The 19,573-nt window shown below is 35.3% G+C and overlaps 1 protein-coding gene across 1 annotated transcript in view; it reads left to right on the forward strand.

Moving 5' to 3' along the window:
- DIAPH3 (diaphanous related formin 3) overlaps positions 1–19,573 on the forward strand; it is a 577,679-nt gene that overhangs the window by 135,096 nt on the left and 423,010 nt on the right. Inside the window, exon 5 of the mRNA XM_057532925.1 lies at positions 9,306–9,436. Within this exon, the coding sequence (XP_057388908.1) occupies positions 9,306–9,436 (131 nt within the window). The remainder of the gene's footprint in view (positions 1–9,305; positions 9,437–19,573) is intronic.

Genomic DNA, 19,573 nt, shown 5'->3' on the forward strand with positions numbered 1-19,573 from the left:
TATATTCTTTTCCTCTGAGTCCTTGTGGGATTTTTTTTTTTTTTAATTCAGACAGAAAGTCACAAAAATTATACTCATCCTCATCAGTTCACTCAGTCCCATGTAATTAATTTCTTTTTTTTCATCTTGATCTTTTGTTAGCACTTTTATGAGTTCATCAGTTTTTCATTAGAGTTCTGAAAATGCTTATTCATTCAGTTCAGCAGTACAGTCAGTTACCAGAAACCTGTACTTGTCAGAGTCTTTTCCATGAATTTCTTGAAGATGAAACTCTTTTATAGGAACATATTTGCAAAATCATCAGAGTACACCCAGAACTGTCTGTAAATGACAAAAGACTTAAAAATGACCATGGTTAAAGATTTGATGAAAGTTCATAATAATGCAGTTGACAAGAAAATTAGTTATTTCTGAGATATACATTTTAAAGTAATAACTAGGATTATTACTTATAACATTATACCAGAACATATAAGATTTTTAGACGTTTCCTGTAATGTCTGAAACATTTATATTAACATATTTCCATACATATTTCCATACAAATACAAATATAAGATTTTTAGAAATTTCATGTAATGTCTGAAACATTTATATTAACATATTTCCATACATATTTCCATACAAATACAAATATAAGAGTTTTAGAAATTTCATGTACTGTCTGAAACATTTATATTAACATATTTCCATACATATTTCCATACAAATACAAATATAAGATTTTTAGAAATTTCATGTAATGTCTGAAACATTTATATTAACATATTTCCATACAAATAACCCAATGAAAGTTTAGTATTAGTTGTTTTGTTTGTTTTTTTATACTGCAGGTTCTTATTAGGCATCAGTTTTATACACATCCGTGTATACATGTCAATCCCAATCGCCCAATTCAGCACATTTCAATCTATTCTTACAGTCCCCCAATATTTTAAGTTTTTAACCTCTAGAGGCTATATTTTGGGTCTTCATGTTAAGAAATGCTGATTTTTCTTGATAGGTTTAGGTGTAATAAAAAAACTAATCAATTCCCTGCAGTTGGAGATGCTGCACGGTGAATTTTGGTATAGGCTACCTACTTTCTGAGAGGAATAAGATACGATTTAACAAGTTGAGTGATAGTTTACAGTGATTGGAGTAGTATTTTAAGGATACAGTTTCTGAATTCTGTGATGTCTCAGATAATGTAGGCAAAGTTTTGCTTAAAGCAACCTACCGTGTGTTAAACACTTTACTAGGGACTAAAAGGCCATTGTCCTCACCCACATGGGCATTATGCTGTGTCAGCTTCCTGCAGAGAATGCAGACTTTCTAGATTTAGCTTTTTACTTTTATTATTTTAAAAATCAGGTCATCATTAAGTGGTGTATTCTCCATGGTTGTATAGAAATAGTTCAGTTATTTGAAAAACGAAAGAAAGTCAGCTCTTTAGTACTTTTCACTAGTAACTCGGAAATACAACAAAACAAAATACAGTATTTTTAATTTGTCATAGAAATGGTATTCCAAATTACTCTGCAAACAAATAAATGAGGCAGAATAATGAAGAAATATGCTGAATAAGTCTTACACCTAAACTGAGATGAAACACAGGCATCGAGGCAGGTACAAATGAATCTGCTCTAAGACAGGTCAAAGGAAATGGTTACCTTTAATAGTTACATAGCAAAAGAATGAATGTTTGATTTTAGAGAAATAGAACAGGTAAGGGAAATAAGTTGTGAAAGGGTATATTACTTTTTGTACCTTAGGATATTTTTTAATAAAAAATATGACAAGAGTAGTGTATGTACTTTTCTTTTTATCCTGCATATGGTATTTTAGAGTAAAATTTACTAAGGGATTAAAAAAGGTTTAAAAACTATGTTGGATAAATATCATTCTAATTTTTGTGATGTCAGGCGGACATCCTTCTCTTGCTAATGTGTTTTGATACCACAGGGGATAAAGCTTTCTAAGTATTTTTGTCTTCATGGCTAATGGACTTAGAGGTATGCAGACGTGAGTATCCTCCTCCTCTTCCTGGCTGCTTCCTTTGAAGTTATGTAAAATGAAAGAAACACTGGAAGGGCTGTGTTTAAAAGGAATATTTCTGATTATTCATGTAACATAATATTTTCTCCCCTCAATTTCCTTTCTTTTGTACCTGTATTTTGATAGTAATATAATAAAAGGGGGGAAATGGTGCTGAAAACTAATCTCCCAATTATCTGGTCTGTTTCCTATGTCTTTAAATTGAAATAGTCCTTTCTAGCTAAGCATTCATTCTTCAGAATTTTTTTTTTGGTGTGACGTATCTGCCTCTCCTTTCTTGTAATCCTTAGTCCATGTGTGCCTTCCATTTTATAACCTCATTCATTCATTCATTGAATGCTAGGCACTTTACCAGGGACTGGTGACGCAGTGCTGAATTAGGCTCCCAGAAGCAGACGCTGCCCTAGTAGATGTGTTCTAATGGAGAAGATGATACCTCACAGAGGTGCTGACTATTCCCAGGAGGTTTGCTGACCTAGCTTATTGCTTTTCTTCCTGCTCCCTCCACTGTCATCATCCTTCCTGACTTGATCATTCACATAGATGATCAATCTAATATTCCATCCTCTTATTTCCTTGACTTTATCACTCCCAACAATCTTTGTTTTTCCACCCAATCTCACCCACCCATTACCTTGGATAATATTGATAAAATACCACCTCTAAATATGGTTTACAAACTTCCTTTCCTTTCCTGACCTACTTACTTACTTAATATTCCCACTTTAAGACTTCTATAACCCTTTTAGAACTGCTAATCTATTGACTCTACCATTTTTTCATGTCCATCTCCTCCCCACCCTCACCATGCTCTTACTTCTTGTCTTATTGACCTTAGACACACAGTCCTTTGTTATCTTACATAAATCTTCAGTTCATTTGCCTCTCTGTTCATATAAACTCTGCCCTTGGTTAGATGGAACTTCCCACCTCCTCTGCATTTGCACATCAGCACAACATACATCTGGGAGGGAGCACACAGCCACATTGACTAGTGTTTTCTGAATGACCACAGTTGACAAAGCGAGCCTTTAACAGATACGTTAACAGATATTCTACCACATGGCCTTTGTCAGCGTGCTTTTTTACTTTCTGAAAATGATTTCATATCTCCTCTCATACCTTTAGCTCTGCATCCTCACTTTTAGCTGATTATATTGCTGCTTCTATCACCGAGACTGTTGATGTAATCAGAGTAGAACTGCCACACCTTACTTCCTAGTCACCAGATCTAACAAGCTACCTGAATCTGTTCCCTTAGATTCTGCTTTTGCTCTTCTTAGAATGATCCACTTTCCCTGCAATTGTGTAAGGTCAATCCTTCCTCTTGTATAGTAGGTCACATCCTCTGTCACCTACTCAAGGGTTTTTTGTTGTTGTTCACTTGTTTGTTTTCCTGCATCTATACCTACCCTTTGCATCATCAATTTCTTCCTCTTTGCTTGGTTATTCCCATCAGCATGCAAACATGTTGTGGTTTTCCCCCCAACACCCCAAATCACACCACAGGTTCCTTTCTAGCTACTGCCCTTGTTCTTTGCTCCCATTTACAGAATCTTCTCAAAAGAGTTGTCCCTTCTTCTTCTTGCTTTCTCCCTTCAATTTCTGATCAGGCTTATCTCCAATCCACCATTCAAGCTGCTCTTGTCAGGGTCACAGTAATCAGTAGATGGTGACACCATTCCCTTAGTTGTTGAGACCAAAAGCTTTGTCATCATCTTTGAATTTTAATTCTTTCACACCTCACCCCTCACACCCAAACTATCAGAAAGTCTGATCTGATCTTCCTCATATTGAGCAAATCTATGCCTTCCATCACTGGCGTCATATACTAGGCTGCTGTCAACTCTTCACCAGACAATGTAGAAGGCTTCTAATTTGTTTCCTTGTTTCATGTTTTGCCACTTAGAGTCTGGTGCCACACAGTAGTTAGAATAATCTTCTAAAAATGTTTGTTCTGTCTTATAATTTCTACGCATGTTTTTCCATCCACTTAGAATAAAACCTAAAGTCTCTACCAAAGTCTCTACCATGGTTTTTAAGACCTTATCAGGAGCCAGTAAACTTTTTCTTAAATGGCCAGATCCTAAGCATTTTAGGCTAGGGTGTTATGTATGCTTTTAGTTGTTTCTGCTGTTGTTTCTTTCCCTTCTTTCTCTGTCTTCTCCTCCTCTTCCTCTTCTTTTTTACAAGCTTTCAAAATGTGAAAACCATTCTTAGCTCAAGTCATACAAAAACATTTGGCTGTGGTTTGTCAGTCCCCTGCTTCCAGGATTAGATGTCTGCCTGTCTTATCTGTGCTTGTCATCTATAACTCTTTGTCACACTCACTGGGATTTAGTTGAATCTTCTTGCTGTCCTTCAAATATGCCGAGTTCATTCCTACCTTAGGGCTTTGTATTTGCTCTTCTGTTTGCTTGAAATACCCTTCTTCCAGAATGCCCATGTTCCCTGCTTTTCTTTATTCTGGTCTCTGCTCAGATTTTATTTTCTTAGACAGAAAAAAATGTCATTTGATCAAACTTATGACTTTTAAATAGCTGCTTCCTCTATTACTCATTCTTTTTCTTCCACCTTTTCCATTTAAGTAGTTAGCACTACATTTTGGCTTAGGCCCCAAACCTAGGAGTCATCTTTGACTTTTATGTCACCAGTGTAGCCACATCATATAAACAATGTCGGCACACAGTAGGTACTCAATATACCCTTTAAGCAATAAATAGCAATTAAAGTTATTACAATACAGAGTGGTGAGTGTTTTGAAAAAGGAATCCATAGATGGGGTGGGGGGACTCAGTTTGTGTGGCTTATAAGAAAGTCCTCCCGGGAAGTTAGTTTTGGCCCAGATCTAACTGATGTCTGGGAGTAGCCAGTGCGAGGAGCCTGCATAGTAGTGATGCTGAGGGTTTGGGTAAGAGGGGAGGGTGTCAAGGCAGGAATCTCAGGTGAAAATGCAGAGGCCTTTACACAGTAAATGTTTCAAACTGGAAAAACCTAATATGGTTAAAATAAAGAATTAGTTTTTCCCAGTAAGTTTATTCTGTTTTTCCCAGTGTTTATTGGGAAAGTCTACTTGCTGCCCCATTTAAGATGTTGTCTGCGTTTACCTTCATTCTCTAATCAAACAAACTGATAATTAACAGCTCAGCTTCTATGTCTTGAACCAGAGTGGCCCCAGAGAAAAGATTGACAGATTGGCCTCGGTCTTTCCTATAAAGGGAACCAAACATTATGTTCTCTTTTTTTTGTTTGACTTCTTTAACTCAGCATAGTTTTTTGGATTCATCTATCTTGTTGCATTATCAGTAGTGAAATTTTTTATTGTTGCATAGTATTCCATTGTATGGATATAGAACAACTTGTTGATGAATGCTTGCATTGTTCCCAGTCTTTGGCTTTTATGAATAAAGCTGTTCTGAATGTTGTATGGATTTTTTCCCCTCCTACTTAACACCTAGTTGTGCACTTGCTGAGTCAGTGTCTATTTAACTTTAAAAGAAATCTCTAAACTGTTTTATAAGTGGTCGTACTGTTTTACATCTCCACTAGTTGTGTAGGAGAGTTCCAGGTGCTTCACACCTTCACCATTCCAGGAGGTATGTAGCATTATTTTGTTTTTGTTTTATTTTGCATTTCCCTGATGACAAATGATCTTGAACATCATTTCATATGCTTATTGACCATTCATACATCTTCTTTTGCAAAGTCTGTTATTCATGTTTTTAAATGGACTGTTTGTCTTATTACTATTGAATTGTAGGAGTTCATTAAATGGTTTGAATAGAAATCCTTTATGACAGGGGTCCTCAACCCCAGCGCTGTTAGGAACCGGGCCACACAGCAGGAGGTGAACGGCAGGCAAGCCAGTGAAGCTTCGTCTGCCGCTTCCCATCACTCGCATTACTGCCTGAACCATCCCCCCAAGCCCCTCTGTCTGTGGAAAAATTGTCTTCCACGAAACTGGTCCCTGGCGCCAAAAGGTTGGGCACTGCTGTTTATGAGATATATTTATCGTTGGGAGAGACAGTCTACCGTGGGCCCCGGATATCCCTGTATATTCTTTCTGGTTATGCCAACATGCAAGGCCTGACCATTCTTTATCCAGGTCATTTCTCAGGACTGCATTTACAGTGAAGCAACTTTAGAGGTGAAGTTATATCTCTGTGGATAATGAGCGGGTTTGTTACTGTTCACTATGAAAGTGGTGATTCCCCCAAGCTCAGTGTTCTTCCCTTGTTATACAGTCCACTGCGTGTGTAGGTATCCATCATTCATCAGGGATCTCTGCATCATCCCTGTGGGTTGGTGGGTTAGGGAACCAACATGTATAATAGAGTCCTTTTGTCTCTAACTGAGGAGTCTTGTGTTTTCTGTCAGAATTCATGAAATAGTAACAGGCTAACTTAGCTTGTATGTAGGGTAAAATCTCAGCCTCTGCACAGTTCTTGACAGGTATTGCAATGTTTTCTCAGTCTGTGGCTTACCTTTCATTTTCTTAATGAAGCTATCTTAATAAAAAAAGAGCCTTTTGAAAAGTGGAAGGTTTACATTTTGATGAAATCCAACTTTATAGTTAGTGCTTTTGTATCCTAAGAACCTTTGCCTTCCTCAGGGTAGTGAAGATTTTCACTATGTGTTCTTCTAGACATTTTATAATTTTAGCTTTTACATTTAGGTCTAGAATTTAGGTCCACATTCTTTCATGTGGATGTTCAATTATTCTAACACCAGTTGTTGAAAAGATTCTTCTTACCCCATTGAATTACATTGAGATCTTTGTTGAGAATCATTGACTACATAGATTCAAGTATATTTCTGTACTCTCTTCTGTTCTGTTAATGTTCCATTAATTCTACTTTGATTACTGTAGCTTTTCAGTAAATCTTGAAATCAGATAAAGTAAGCCCCCAACTTTATTCTTTTTCAAAATTGTTCTATTGTAGGTTCTCTGCATTTCCATATTAATTTTAGAACCTGCTTCTCAATTTCTTCAAAAAAGCTTGCTGGAACATTGATGGTGATTATATTGAATCTATAAATTATTATTTTTTAAATGTATTTATTAATGGATTTCTTGATATTGAGTCATCTGATCCAGGAACATGGTATAGCATCTTCATTTATTTAGGTCTTCTTTCTCTCCACAATGTTTTATAGTTTTCAGTGTATAGATATTTCCCTTCTTTTGTTAAAAATTTTCCTAATGATTTTGTATTTTTTTGATGCTGTTAGAAAATGATATATTTAAAAGTTTTATTTTCTAATTGCTGGTAGTAGTTAGGAAAAAAAATTGTTTTTCTGTATTGAATTTTATTCTGTGAGTTTGCTAAATTCATGTAGATAATCATCTCATTTGCTAATAGACATATCTACTTCTTCCTTTCTAATCTGTGTGTCTGTTGTTGTTACTGCCTTACTGCACTATCTAGGACCTTCACTACAATACTGAATAGGAATGGTGAGAGCTGACATGTCTTCTCTTGTTCCCAATTTTAGGGGGACCAACATGTTGATTTGACCAACATGGAAGTTATAATAGCTGGAAGACTTTATTAATGGGGACATTCTGTTCATTAAGTGCCCTATTCTGGGTCATTAAAGCAAATTAAAGCATTGTTCGGGTTTTTGGATGCCTGAACTCATCTCTTTAGGAACTTTGCTGTAAGGACCCCATAGAATGTGGATTCAGTTAGCGCCCATTTCATGGAATGGCATATTTTTCTTTAGTAAATTATGACTTGCTATTGATGAAAATCACCTGTTTCCCAGGGCTAATTTGTTTTGCATTATTGGGAATGTTTCCTTGTGCAACATTGTAGCAAATTAATAAAAATAAAAAGAAATGAAAAAATACATCTAATTTCCTACCATCCCAACTTAGCTGCTTTTGGGCATGTACAGTTCCTTTTCTTCCCATTAGATTTGTAATCTGTAATTTAAATAGATATAATTCTGGAGTTTATTATTAGTTGGGCATCCTCATCATTTCCCATCTGGACTACACACATACCTTCTCAACAGGCCTTTCTGCTTCTGATGCTTCTGATCTCAGAGTAAAAGTCAAGTTCTTTGGTGGCCTGTAAGGCCTACAGTCCCCTCCGTCACAAATTTTTTCCAGATATCTGCATGTTTAGAGGTCTCACCTCCTTCAAACCTTCATTCTAACATTCAGGTTTGAGGCCTTCAGAGTCTTTTCTGTGAAGCTTTCTTTTTTCTTTGACCACCCTGTTTGAAATTGCATCCCACCTCCTAATGCTGCTTATTCCTCCTCCTGTTTTTATTTTTCTCTATAGCACTTAACACTACAGTGAGATGTATGTTAATTATTTTACATTTATTGTCTGTCATTCTTTATTCTTCCCTGTGGAGAATAAAGCTCCGTGCAGGTAGGTATCTTTGTCTCTTGTTCACTGGTCTTTTTTCAGCACTTAGCACAGCGACAGGCACTTAGTAGGGAATTAATGTTTGTTGAATAATGAATGAACTCCAGCTCTTCTCATATTTATTTCATACTGCTGCCAGTGTGATGCTTCCAAACCCCCTGGAAAAGCTGTTTGTGTGGCGGTGCTCTACCACTCCAGGACCTGGCGTCTATCTTCAGTTGTATGTGCTATGTGCTTTTGTTTTTCTTTTTGGGTGTGTGCTTTTGTGTGATGTTTTAGTCTGAAAGATATTCTTGTCTAAGTCTTTGCCTCCCTAACTCTTACATACCTTCCCTTTGGCTTCCCTTGTCCGTTCTGCCAAGTTGGGTGTTCCTCCTGTGGTCCCTTGGTGACATGTTAGAGGAATTAGACTGCACTTAATAGTACTGTTTCCTTGCTTGGGTTTCTCCTTCCATACTTAGGTTTTGATAATCTCTGTGTCTGTATTGCCTTGAACTAGGTGCTTAATGATTTACAGCTTTTTCTGTGTTGCTTGGAATATTAATTTTAATAGGGTCATTCTTGTATTAAGTTTTGGTTTTTATTTTGCATGTGCCTAAAACACATTGGTATATTTTCAGATATTTCCTATGTTTTCCATGATAGTCTGGATTTGACAAAGCAATTATTTTAATTTGAAAACCTTTTGATATTATGTTGCTATCTTTTGTGGATACCATGGATTATAGATTTATGGGCAGAAGTAAGGAAATCATCCTCTCAAAATAATGCTACTCAGAGTAGTTGTGTGCCACTGTTAATATGAAAGGTGGGATTAATGTAGTTACTATTTTAATGGATAATCTTCACACAACATGAATTAAATTTTTTAAACTTATTTTACAGGGAAGTGTTAAGAGTAGTCGACAGATCTCACCTCAGGAATTCATCCATGAACTGAAGATGGGGTCTGCAGATGAGAGGCTTTTCACGTGCCTGGAGTCCCTCCGTGTGTCTTTGACGAGTAATCCCGTGAGGTAATTGTCTATCTGAATATGAGGGCATATTACTGAATTAAACAGATGCCATGATCTGCCACTTTTATGCAGTACTTCATGGTGCCTGTGAGTAAATAGGTGGTCTATCTCAACAACTTCTCAAGGTAAAAATTGAATACATAATTTTTATATGCATGTGGAAATACAGTCTCAATAGTACCTTTTGTGTTTATTACTGAGTGATATATAGCCTGTGGACTTTTAAAAAAGTCATTCTTTTTTTTTTTTCTTAGAATTTTTAAAAGCTTAAGGTGTTTTTCAAAAGAGAACAGTCATCAGAAACTGTCAATTTAATGGGGCTGAGTTTCACTCTGAATTTTGGTATTGTACATATATATTGGCTCATTCCTGTTTGATATAGCAAGAAATACTATTAATTTATTATTTCCTTTATTGGAATTGGTATCTTTATAGGAGCCCATAGGTTAGCGTTGTCAGACTTAGCAAATAAAAATATAGGACGCCCAGTAAAATCTGGGTTTTAGACGTAGTTACGTTAAAAAATTATTTGTTGTTTTTCCAGAATTCCAAATTTAACTGGGTGCCCTGTATCTAGCTACTGTAACTACAATAGGTGTCTTGATAAATCAGTTTTTAGACCTTTTAGTCCAGCATATTCTTGAAAAATTTTAAGTAGGAATTGTTATAAAATGTCTGAACAGTCATAGAATCAGAATTTCTGAGCTGCAAGAGTCTAAGGTAGATTAGTTTTGATTTCTTATTGTATAATGAATGCTTATTTCTGCATAAATATATATAAATATTTTCTAGCCCTAGCTCTATATACATATATATGTATATATATATATGTATGCATATATGTGTGTGTGTGTGTGTGTGTGTATAAAGTATAGACAAAGGGCTAGAGGGCCAGAATGAAAAACTATGATTGGAGGTTAATGATATATAAAAGAATTTTTTTGATACTCTGATATTCCGGATGTTTCTGAAGTTTGGCTACAGTATGATAAAGATCCTTGACAGTATAAGCATTTAAAATAAAAAGACCCTACCTGCTGAGAGACATGAAAGTGAGGTTTAACTAAGGAGTATGAAGAGTGAACAAAGAATCTCTATTATTTCAATTTTATCTTTATTTTTCCATATTTTACCACTTTCAGTGTGTTCTCTAGGTTGTAAATTAATGGTGGGCATGAGACCAGGGATTTCATATGTCTTATATACCTCTCTTTACCAGGCACAGTGCTTTTAGCACATAGAAAGTGCTAAGTGAAGATTTGTTGATTGAAACAATTTTAACCTTCTTCAGTCTTATGTTGGCTATTGCTAGAAACTAAGTTGAATTAGGAGTTTATTTATTTGACAGGTATAGTCATACATGGAGAGCTCTGGTCTCCAGCTTAATCTTTACCTGTTAAATGTTTTCATTTAAAAAATGGTTATTGAGCACCTGCTGGTTTCCAAGTACCAATGTTTTGTTTCCAAGTACCATCTTAGATGTGGGGCTTGAGTAAATAGCAAAGCAGGTCCAGGCCCTATTCCTGTGGAGTTTAAATGTAGGAAGAGGGTATTTTTGGGTCAACTGGGGAGCTACAGTCATTTTTCAGTTTATCTGGCAGCTACTGGGCACTGGAAATAACCATGGAATTTCAGTATAATAAGAAATAGGCCCTGCCATTACCTCTTCTAATTTTTCATATTTTGAGTAGATGAACATGATAGTGAAAGAATAACTGTGAGAGGATTTTATGTATGAATTCAGGCATATTACAATGGATACAATTATTTATTGTGATTCCATATAAAGACACTGGGAAATAATGCTGTATGTTTCTTTCATGAAAGAATAAATATTTCAAAAATAAAAATTTGTGGAATTATTTCCCTGAGAGTGGCCAGTTCTATTGAGCCAATATACGTACAATAGAATATATTATCAGCAATTCACAAGTGTTGCTGTTTCCTACGAAGTAGTCTTTTTAATTGGAGAGAATAGAAAACCATATCATTGGAGAAATTTTTCTGAAATCATGGCACTTTACATAGATAGAAAATTGAGACACTCACGAGTATTTCTGTGCCCAGTGCTCCAATCAGAGGAATGACTTAGCTGAACATGTAAAACTTGAAGCTATTTCTGATCAAATCTTTGGACTTTGCAGTTAGTTATGATGTGTCTGCTGATAAAGTCAGTTTTTCATATTTTCTTTTTTATGTACAGTATGTGACTAAATTTCAAGAGAGAAGGAATTCCAACTTTTTGTAAGCTTTTGAGATTATTATTAGATCTGTAGTATTACTGAGAAAATCAGAGTGAAATTCTTTAATGTCTGTGAATACAATTGAAAAAGAAGCAAGTGAACTAATTAATGACAGTTCTCCAATGCTGGTTTGGGATCAGGATTTATTTAAATCAAAAATCAAGGAAAAAGTAGACCACCCCCGTACCACCCCATCCCTGATATGCAGTATTTTAGAGCCATTCACCAACCTCTGAAACTCTGCGTAGCAATTATGAGACATGTCATCCTTTGACTATCTGCATAGTGAATTATGTGAAAACCAGTGCTTTAAGTACCAAATTATTGGCCTTGTTTTATAAAGAGTTGATTTGAAGATCACATAGTTCTTCTGTTTGAAGTTTTATTGATTATTCAACATCAAGGACAGTTTTGAGCTTAAAGACATAGTAGCTTTATTTTTGGAACACAAGTGAAAAGACCAATTTCTTCAAATTATCAAACATAACTTTTAGTGGATCTCAACATAGTCAACAATTATGTTTGAGCTTTCAAATACGTGGAGGTAGAAACATAAAAAGGTAGACACTAACATCATTATGATTGATATTAAGCGTTTTAGTCCATACTCATCTTTGCATATAGCAAATTAGTTATAGAATGCATCTTCATTTGCTCAAGTTGATGTGGCCGTCAAGGATAAGGTTTCTGTCTCAGAAATACCAGTCTTCTTAGATCTTTGTGTTTTGTGATTTTAGGCATTATCTTCCTTTACTCATGCTTAACGTGTGCATTTTGAAGTTTACAAGAAATATTTTACAATTTATCATTTTGTTAGAAGATTTCTAAGGAGGTTTTGGAACTAGATTTGATTAAGTTAATAACTGTAACTTCGAGAAGATCAGTTTAGAAAATTTTGCAGTAAAATATATGTTTACTGCAGAGCAAGTAAGCAGCCTGTATGTGTCATTATTCCATTTAATCAGTGCTATGTTTGGAGTGTAGTTTTCCTGCATTTCTGGGCTTGAAAACATAAAGCTGGTAGGAGAGCTTATCTTTGGAGGTGCTGAATGTTTTGTGCCATGTACTGCATGTGAGGATAGAGACAGGAGGCTTGTGGCAAGCAACGAGATCACTGTATTTCTTGGTGTCAACCTGATCTGAAGAGAAAAAGTCAAGACAAAAATTTGAAGTTACTAATAGTTTGACTTACTATAAAAGTTATTTTTATAAAATGTTAAACATATAAAAAAGGTTGTTTGTCATTACAGTGAAATAAGTGCCCAGTCACCTACTAATGAGGCTAGCGTATAGATTACAGCCTATAACTTTGAAGCTTCTATGCCTCCCTCCTTAATTCAGTGTCCCTTTCTTGCACTATTCTGTGGTGACCACTGTCCTGAGTTTTGGATTTCTTTGCATTATAGATTACCATATATGTATTCCTAATATATTGCTTGGTTTTACATCTTTTGAACATTATTTAAATGGCATCATCTTCCATGTACTCTTTGAAGACTTGCATTTTCCTCTCAGTATTTCATATATTTATGTATGCTGTGTGCAGCTACTCACATTTTATCACAATTAATCATTGTTCATACCTTGTTCTTATATTTTAGGAACATCCTTTGTAAATAGGACATTGATGCTTTTTTAAAAAAATCTTGTCTGATAATCTTTGTTCATATCAATTGTAGAAATATATTGGGATTTATATGACATTTCATTTTGAATTTTCAGTTTATGCTGCTTTTTCCATGTTCCTCTTCCTCCTCCTCCTGCTCACCCCTCCCCCATTCTTTTCTGTATTCTTCTTCTTCCTTCTTCCTCAAATTCTTTTGATAGATTTTAAATTTCTCATTTCATTTTTCCTCATTTACTAATTTGGAAGACATTCTCTTCGATCTTAAAACAGAAGAGAAATTTAACATGCACACACTTAAAAAGGAAACTGTACATGTGTGTACTTAAAAGGGACACGAAAAAGCAGTCTCTCTTCATCTGAACCTAAAATACGTTAACACCAATCATCCTCTCTTGATTTGTATGCTAGTTCTGTGTGATATTTTAATTTTCTCTTTTTTCTTTTTTCGTATTGTAAGTTAGCTATTGTTACTACTGAGATATACTACAAATATCCATTTATGTATATATGTTTATACACATACGTACTCATCATTCTTTTTTGGTTCTTGTGCATTTTTTTCTGATTTTACTTTTGCTCAAGTATATCATTACATTCTTCTAGTGAGAGTCCTTTGATGGTAAAACTTTCTTTTATTTGTTTGAAAGTGACTTTATTTGCCTTTACTTTTGAAGAATAGTTTTCCTCAGGGCATGAAATTGAGGTTTTTTGATATCTTTTCTTAGTCCACTGAAGATATTATTTTTTCTTCTGCCTTACATTGCTGTTTTTGAGAGCTAGGCTCTTTTATCTAAAACTCGTGCTCTTCTAGGTAATCTGCCTTTTCTCTCTGGTTTTATTATGTTTTGTTTTTGGTGTTCTATAGTTTGTTCTATGTGTCTAGGTGGAATTTCTTTCTTATTTGTTTTTACTAGGGATTTTTTGGGCTTCCTGAATATGATTGGTGTCTTTCATAAGTTCTGTGAAAATTTCAGCCATTAACTCTTTGAATATTGATTCCCCCCTCCCCCAGTTTTGTATGTGTTAGAGCTTCTTACTCCATACACCATTATTTCCTGATCTCTTTGAAGTTTCCATCTGTTTGTCTCTCTGTACTGTATTCTGGAAATACTTTGTAATATCTTCTGGTTTCCTAATTATTTCTTCACCATTGTCTAATCTGCTATTTAATTTATAAGTTGTATTTTAAATTTCCATTATTATAATTTCATCCTCATAATATTTTTGGCTGTTTCAGAACTCCTTATCTTTTTTCATAATTTTTCATAATGCTCCTTGCTTATTTTTATCCTATTTATTATTTCTTTAAACATATTAAATATTTTATATTCTCTGTAATTTTAGTAAATAAAGGTTTCCTAGGCTTACTCCTGGTGTTGGTTATTTGTTTATTTATTTTTTCACCTTTACTCATTTCTTATTTCTTTGTGTGTTTTGTAATTTTAGAGTGTAACCTCCTATTCCTTGGAACTTTTTCTTTGAGATTTATTTTGAAGATATTTTGCTAGAATGAATTAATGTTTTTCTACTACTGGGAACGTAATGATCCAGGGCCGCCTTAAACTAAAATGACCAGCTTGAGGTTTTTGTTTTTTTTTTTTCCTCCACATATATGTGTGACTGGGTTATGAATTATCAGAAGAAATTTGCCTTGATGTCCCCCTTTACTGGGCAGGTTTATTGCTAGGTCACCTTCTTACTTAAGGTGTGGCCCTTTGAGAGCCTTGCTTTTTGCCGGTGTTTCTCAGGCTTGATGGTGGGCTTGAGGCTGTAACACTTGTTCCATTCGCTCTGCTCAGCTACCACAAAGGAGATATTGGGTTTCCAGGGCTTCCTGTTTTTCCCGCTTAGCAGATGAGGCTTGAGGCAGGCTTACCTGTCTAAATTCCTCTCTCTTTCTCTCTCTTTAAATTTTGCTTTTGAGGAGACTGTACTTTCTTGTCACCTCAGACACAATTTTAAAATCATGTCTCAGTGACTGTTGTTGGGAGGGTGGTTGTGGATATTTAGTTTAATACCAGGAAAACAAAAGCTGGATAAGAAATTTTAAATTATAAAGGCATTATATTCTTATGTCAAAAATCTGAATTTCTTAGACGGGTATAACCAGAAAAGAAAAAGTCTTCATCTCTTTTGTCATTTGATTATCAAAGCCTGCTGCTCAGTGGTGAACTGTTAATAGGGTCTTGTGTGCCTTTGCCCTAAATTTTTAATGCATATGTTAGTATTATATTATTTTACCTTACTGTTGCTTGCTTTTTTAATTTTAATTTTTTAAAGATAAACCCCAGAAGTTTCAGGTTTATTGCCCTGCAGGATATTAATTAGTTTTATATTTAAATTGTTGTTCTTCTTCTACTATCCTTTCTTTAACTCACTATATGTCTTGTGATGTTTTTCCAATTCTTTTTGAACCAGCCTCACCATCTTGCTGGTTCTCTCATTAATGTGGTAAGTATTTGACACTGCTGACTTTATTTGGGTGAGCAATGTTTTTATCTTTTTGAAAATCATACTTTGACATTAGACATTTGTGGGTGTGTTAATATTCCTCAGAAACATCCAAGAAATTCATGGAGAGAGTGAACCCAGTAAAAGTCTGGGTTTCCTACATCCTCTCTCCCTCCCATAGTTGGGGGAAGGGACAATGAATATGATGTAGAGATTGGGTGTTACTTGAGTGAGGAAGGCTTCTTGTCCCTCCTTTATTATCACTGCCAATCCCCCCAGGCCTTCATCCTTCAACCGTGCCTGCAGAGTCCCTCCTCTTGGTCAGTGAATTCTATCAATGACATTGTGGTGGGGTAAGGGTGGTGCAGGCTCTTTAGCGCACTCAAACTAAAACATCTACAAGTCAAACGTTTCTCTTCTTAAAGCTTTATTATATCATATTATGATTCTTAAAGAGTTTCTGTTTATTTCCTTGGTCTTACCAAAGATGCTTTCCTAGGAAGAAGTTGGAGATGAAATCAGAATCAAACTGTAATGCACATATATGTATATGTGTGTATTATACATGTTGTCAGGATCCTAAGAGGAAAACAGGAACCAGAGTGCATGCTATACGCTTTTTAAAAAAGAAGTTAATGCCAGAAATTGGTTAAATAGGTGATGGAAAGACTGAGAAACCAAATAGGGAGCAGTGAGGTAGTGGAGGTTAGCAACAGCCGGAAGTTGCTCCACCCCTGTGCTGGAGGGAAAGGCAATGCTCTGGAAGCTCACAGCCTGGTGTAGTGTGGAAGAAACTGGATCCATGGGGAAGATGCAACTGTTGCAGAGAAACTGCCAAGGGAGAGAGAGGGAGAGAAACATCCTTGTTATTCTTTCTTCACCTTCCCTCTGGTCAAACCTAGCAGAGAGCAGTTGATTACAAAGCCTGGGAACTGCAGCCTGCAGGTTCAGCCCCTTTGAGACAACAACAGAACAGAATAGAAGTGGGGAAGGAGAGTGAGAAGAAATGGGCTGAGTACCAGTGCATTATTTATTGGGATACATAATAGGTCAATAACTGTTAAATTTTTGTTTTTTCCAGTTTTTAGTTTCATTGGACATTTAAGTTCTTTATTTTAGTATTAGAAGATATAAACAAAAGTGCTTTTATAATGTGCCTCAGGACTTGTATCAGGTCAAAAACTTTCTAAGATACAAAGGGTTACCCTGCTCTGAATTTCTTGAAACGACCTCTATTTAAGCACAGTCAACTTGGTCAAGTGAAATAAACAGTCATCTCTCAGGTCCTGCATTTGCTTCAGCACTTTTTCAGTATCTGTCTTTTGCTTGGCCTCCCAAAGTCTTCTTTCTCTGTGACTCACCCCTAAATCCCACAAAAAGAGACCTGTTACCATTTATTCAGTTTCCTGTAATTCAACTGCTATCCTGTTTGACACATACACATGCAAAATACTGGGTTTTATGATGATGCTAATTACACCGTCTTTTTGCTTTTACATTCTGAAATACATTTAAAAAGTAGATGCAGAAGCAGGGTAAGAAACAAAATCAGCTGTACTGCTGGAAAAGCTAGAGTGAAAAGCAAAACTGGGGCTTGAAGGTGAAATATACCTCTTACTTCTTCCCACTGAATCACTTACCATGTAGTCATAGGTAGAGAGAATAGGTAACTGCAGGCCAGCTTCCTATGCAGGCAGGAGCAATCTGTTTTTTTCTCCACTTTCACCAATTTGATAAAGTAATTTTTCTTGGGGGATATTCCAATAAGGAGGTAGAGGGAGTGACCAGAAGTAACGCCCAATGTTGCTTTATGGGGAATATAGTAGAAGACTATATGAAGGAAGGAGGATAATGTTATAATATGCTCCAGTTTATTTTTATTCTCATGGTGTTTTGGAATTTAAATAAAGACATGAGATAAAAAGTTTTTTTTTAAAAATCAGGCTTAGAAAAACTAGCAGTTTATACAGATTTACAGTGACAATTTCTGAATGGGCAAGAGGAGTAAAGGTGTTCCTTGGTAATGTACATTCTTGTAGTTTTCCTGTCTTTCCTTTTCCTTTCCTTTCTTTCTCTTTCTTTCTCTTCAGTAATGATGTCAGGAAGGTAAGTAATGTAGATGACTCTGTGTTTTCTTTCCTGTGCTGTTCAATACAGTAGCTACTAGTCACTTGTGGCTATTTAAATTTAATTAATTAAAGTTTAATGAAAAAAAGGGCAACATTTCACGTGCTCAGTAGACACATGTGGCTGTGGCTACCATATTGGACAACACATACATACCATTTCTGTTATATTTTATTATACAGTGCTGCTTAAATGCCTTGGTTCTTCTGAGTAGCTGCATATTTCTTTGATATATTTATTGCATGATTATTATATTCTCAAAGTTATGTTCAAGACTATGGGAATACATATGAAGTTAAAGCCTTAAAGATTAAAGCTTATTTTTTAAAACCTCCAAGGATGAGTAGACATTCACATCAAGAGAATCAAAGAGTGATTAAGGGAGGCTGCCTACAGCAGGAACTATAGTCTTGGTGGGATAAGGCTAAGGGAGTGGGCTTCATACCAACTATAAAAAGTAGGAAAGGAAAGGCGAGGCTGGTCTGACACGCAGTGCGATGGCTGTGGTCCACGGTGGCCTTCCCTTTGGCTGCCTGTGGTCAGGATGAGGAACTTGGCAATATGGCACATCATAGAAACATCCCCTTTGGTAGATTAAAAATATTAGTGAGGTTCGTGTTTTTTTTTTAAACAGAAATTTCCTCAGAGATGTGCTTACTTTTACCTCTTACAAGCATTTTTTTCCAGGTTGTTTTCCAGTAAGAAGTCAAAGCGTAAGGTAGGATGTTAATATTCTTCTTTACCTCTTTAGACATTGCCATATATCTTGGGATATGCCTGGCATTATTTATGTGTAAATTATCATTCAGGATTTGTAACTTTTATGACAGTATTGCTTATTAAAGAAATATTTGTTGAGAATTACCTCTAATTTTAGACCATTTTGCTTGCTGTTCTTTCCAAAGTGCTTTAAATGAATGAAATATTAATGAAAAATGCCCTGGAAGAAAATAGTTATTAACGTTTTCAAGTGAATGCTAACTTGATATTTTTGAAGGGCAAGCCATTACTTTCCAATGCATTTTTCACAGCAGCTCCAAAGCTGGTGTCATTTTTCTGAGAGACTCTCTAGAAGGTTGAATGTTCCCCACTAGTTGGGAGGCTTTCTCCTTTGTGTATTGTCATTCATACTGTAGCTTGGTTTTGGCTTACAGATATATTAAAATGTATTATAATTATTTGGTTTCAAAGTTAACTTTACCTGTATCTTAAAGCTTTGACTTTGAATGCAAGGTTAACAATAAAAGTAGAGTACATCGAAAATAGAGTAATTGCTTTTAAAAGAGAAATACATATTTTCTGCAAATGGTGAATAAGAGCTATATAGCTCAATTTATACTTGACATGAAAAGTCCTAGAATTCTAAAGTGCTGCCAATCTATTTTAAAATATATGTCTCCCAGTCTATTCAAAGTGAAATATAAATTGCTGTTTGAATAGCCAAGATTAATTAAAAAAATCCTATTCAAATATAAAGTCAGTTACCATGTAACATAGGGTCTCAAATTTTTGCTTTTAAAATAGAGTAGTTTGATATTCAGGCATTAAAGGGAGAATATATGAATGAAAACTAATTATTTGAAAAGATTTGATTACTGCAATTTGGGAAAAAAAACTGCTGTTAATCTTAAACAATTTCTTATGGATGTAAAGGCAAAATATAAGAAACTTTCTTCTTTTCGGTCTGCG

The sequence above is a fragment of the Balaenoptera acutorostrata genome, chromosome 18 (genome assembly GCF_949987535.1).
Source record: "Balaenoptera acutorostrata chromosome 18, mBalAcu1.1, whole genome shotgun sequence".
Taxonomy (NCBI): domain Eukaryota; kingdom Metazoa; phylum Chordata; class Mammalia; order Artiodactyla; family Balaenopteridae; genus Balaenoptera; species Balaenoptera acutorostrata.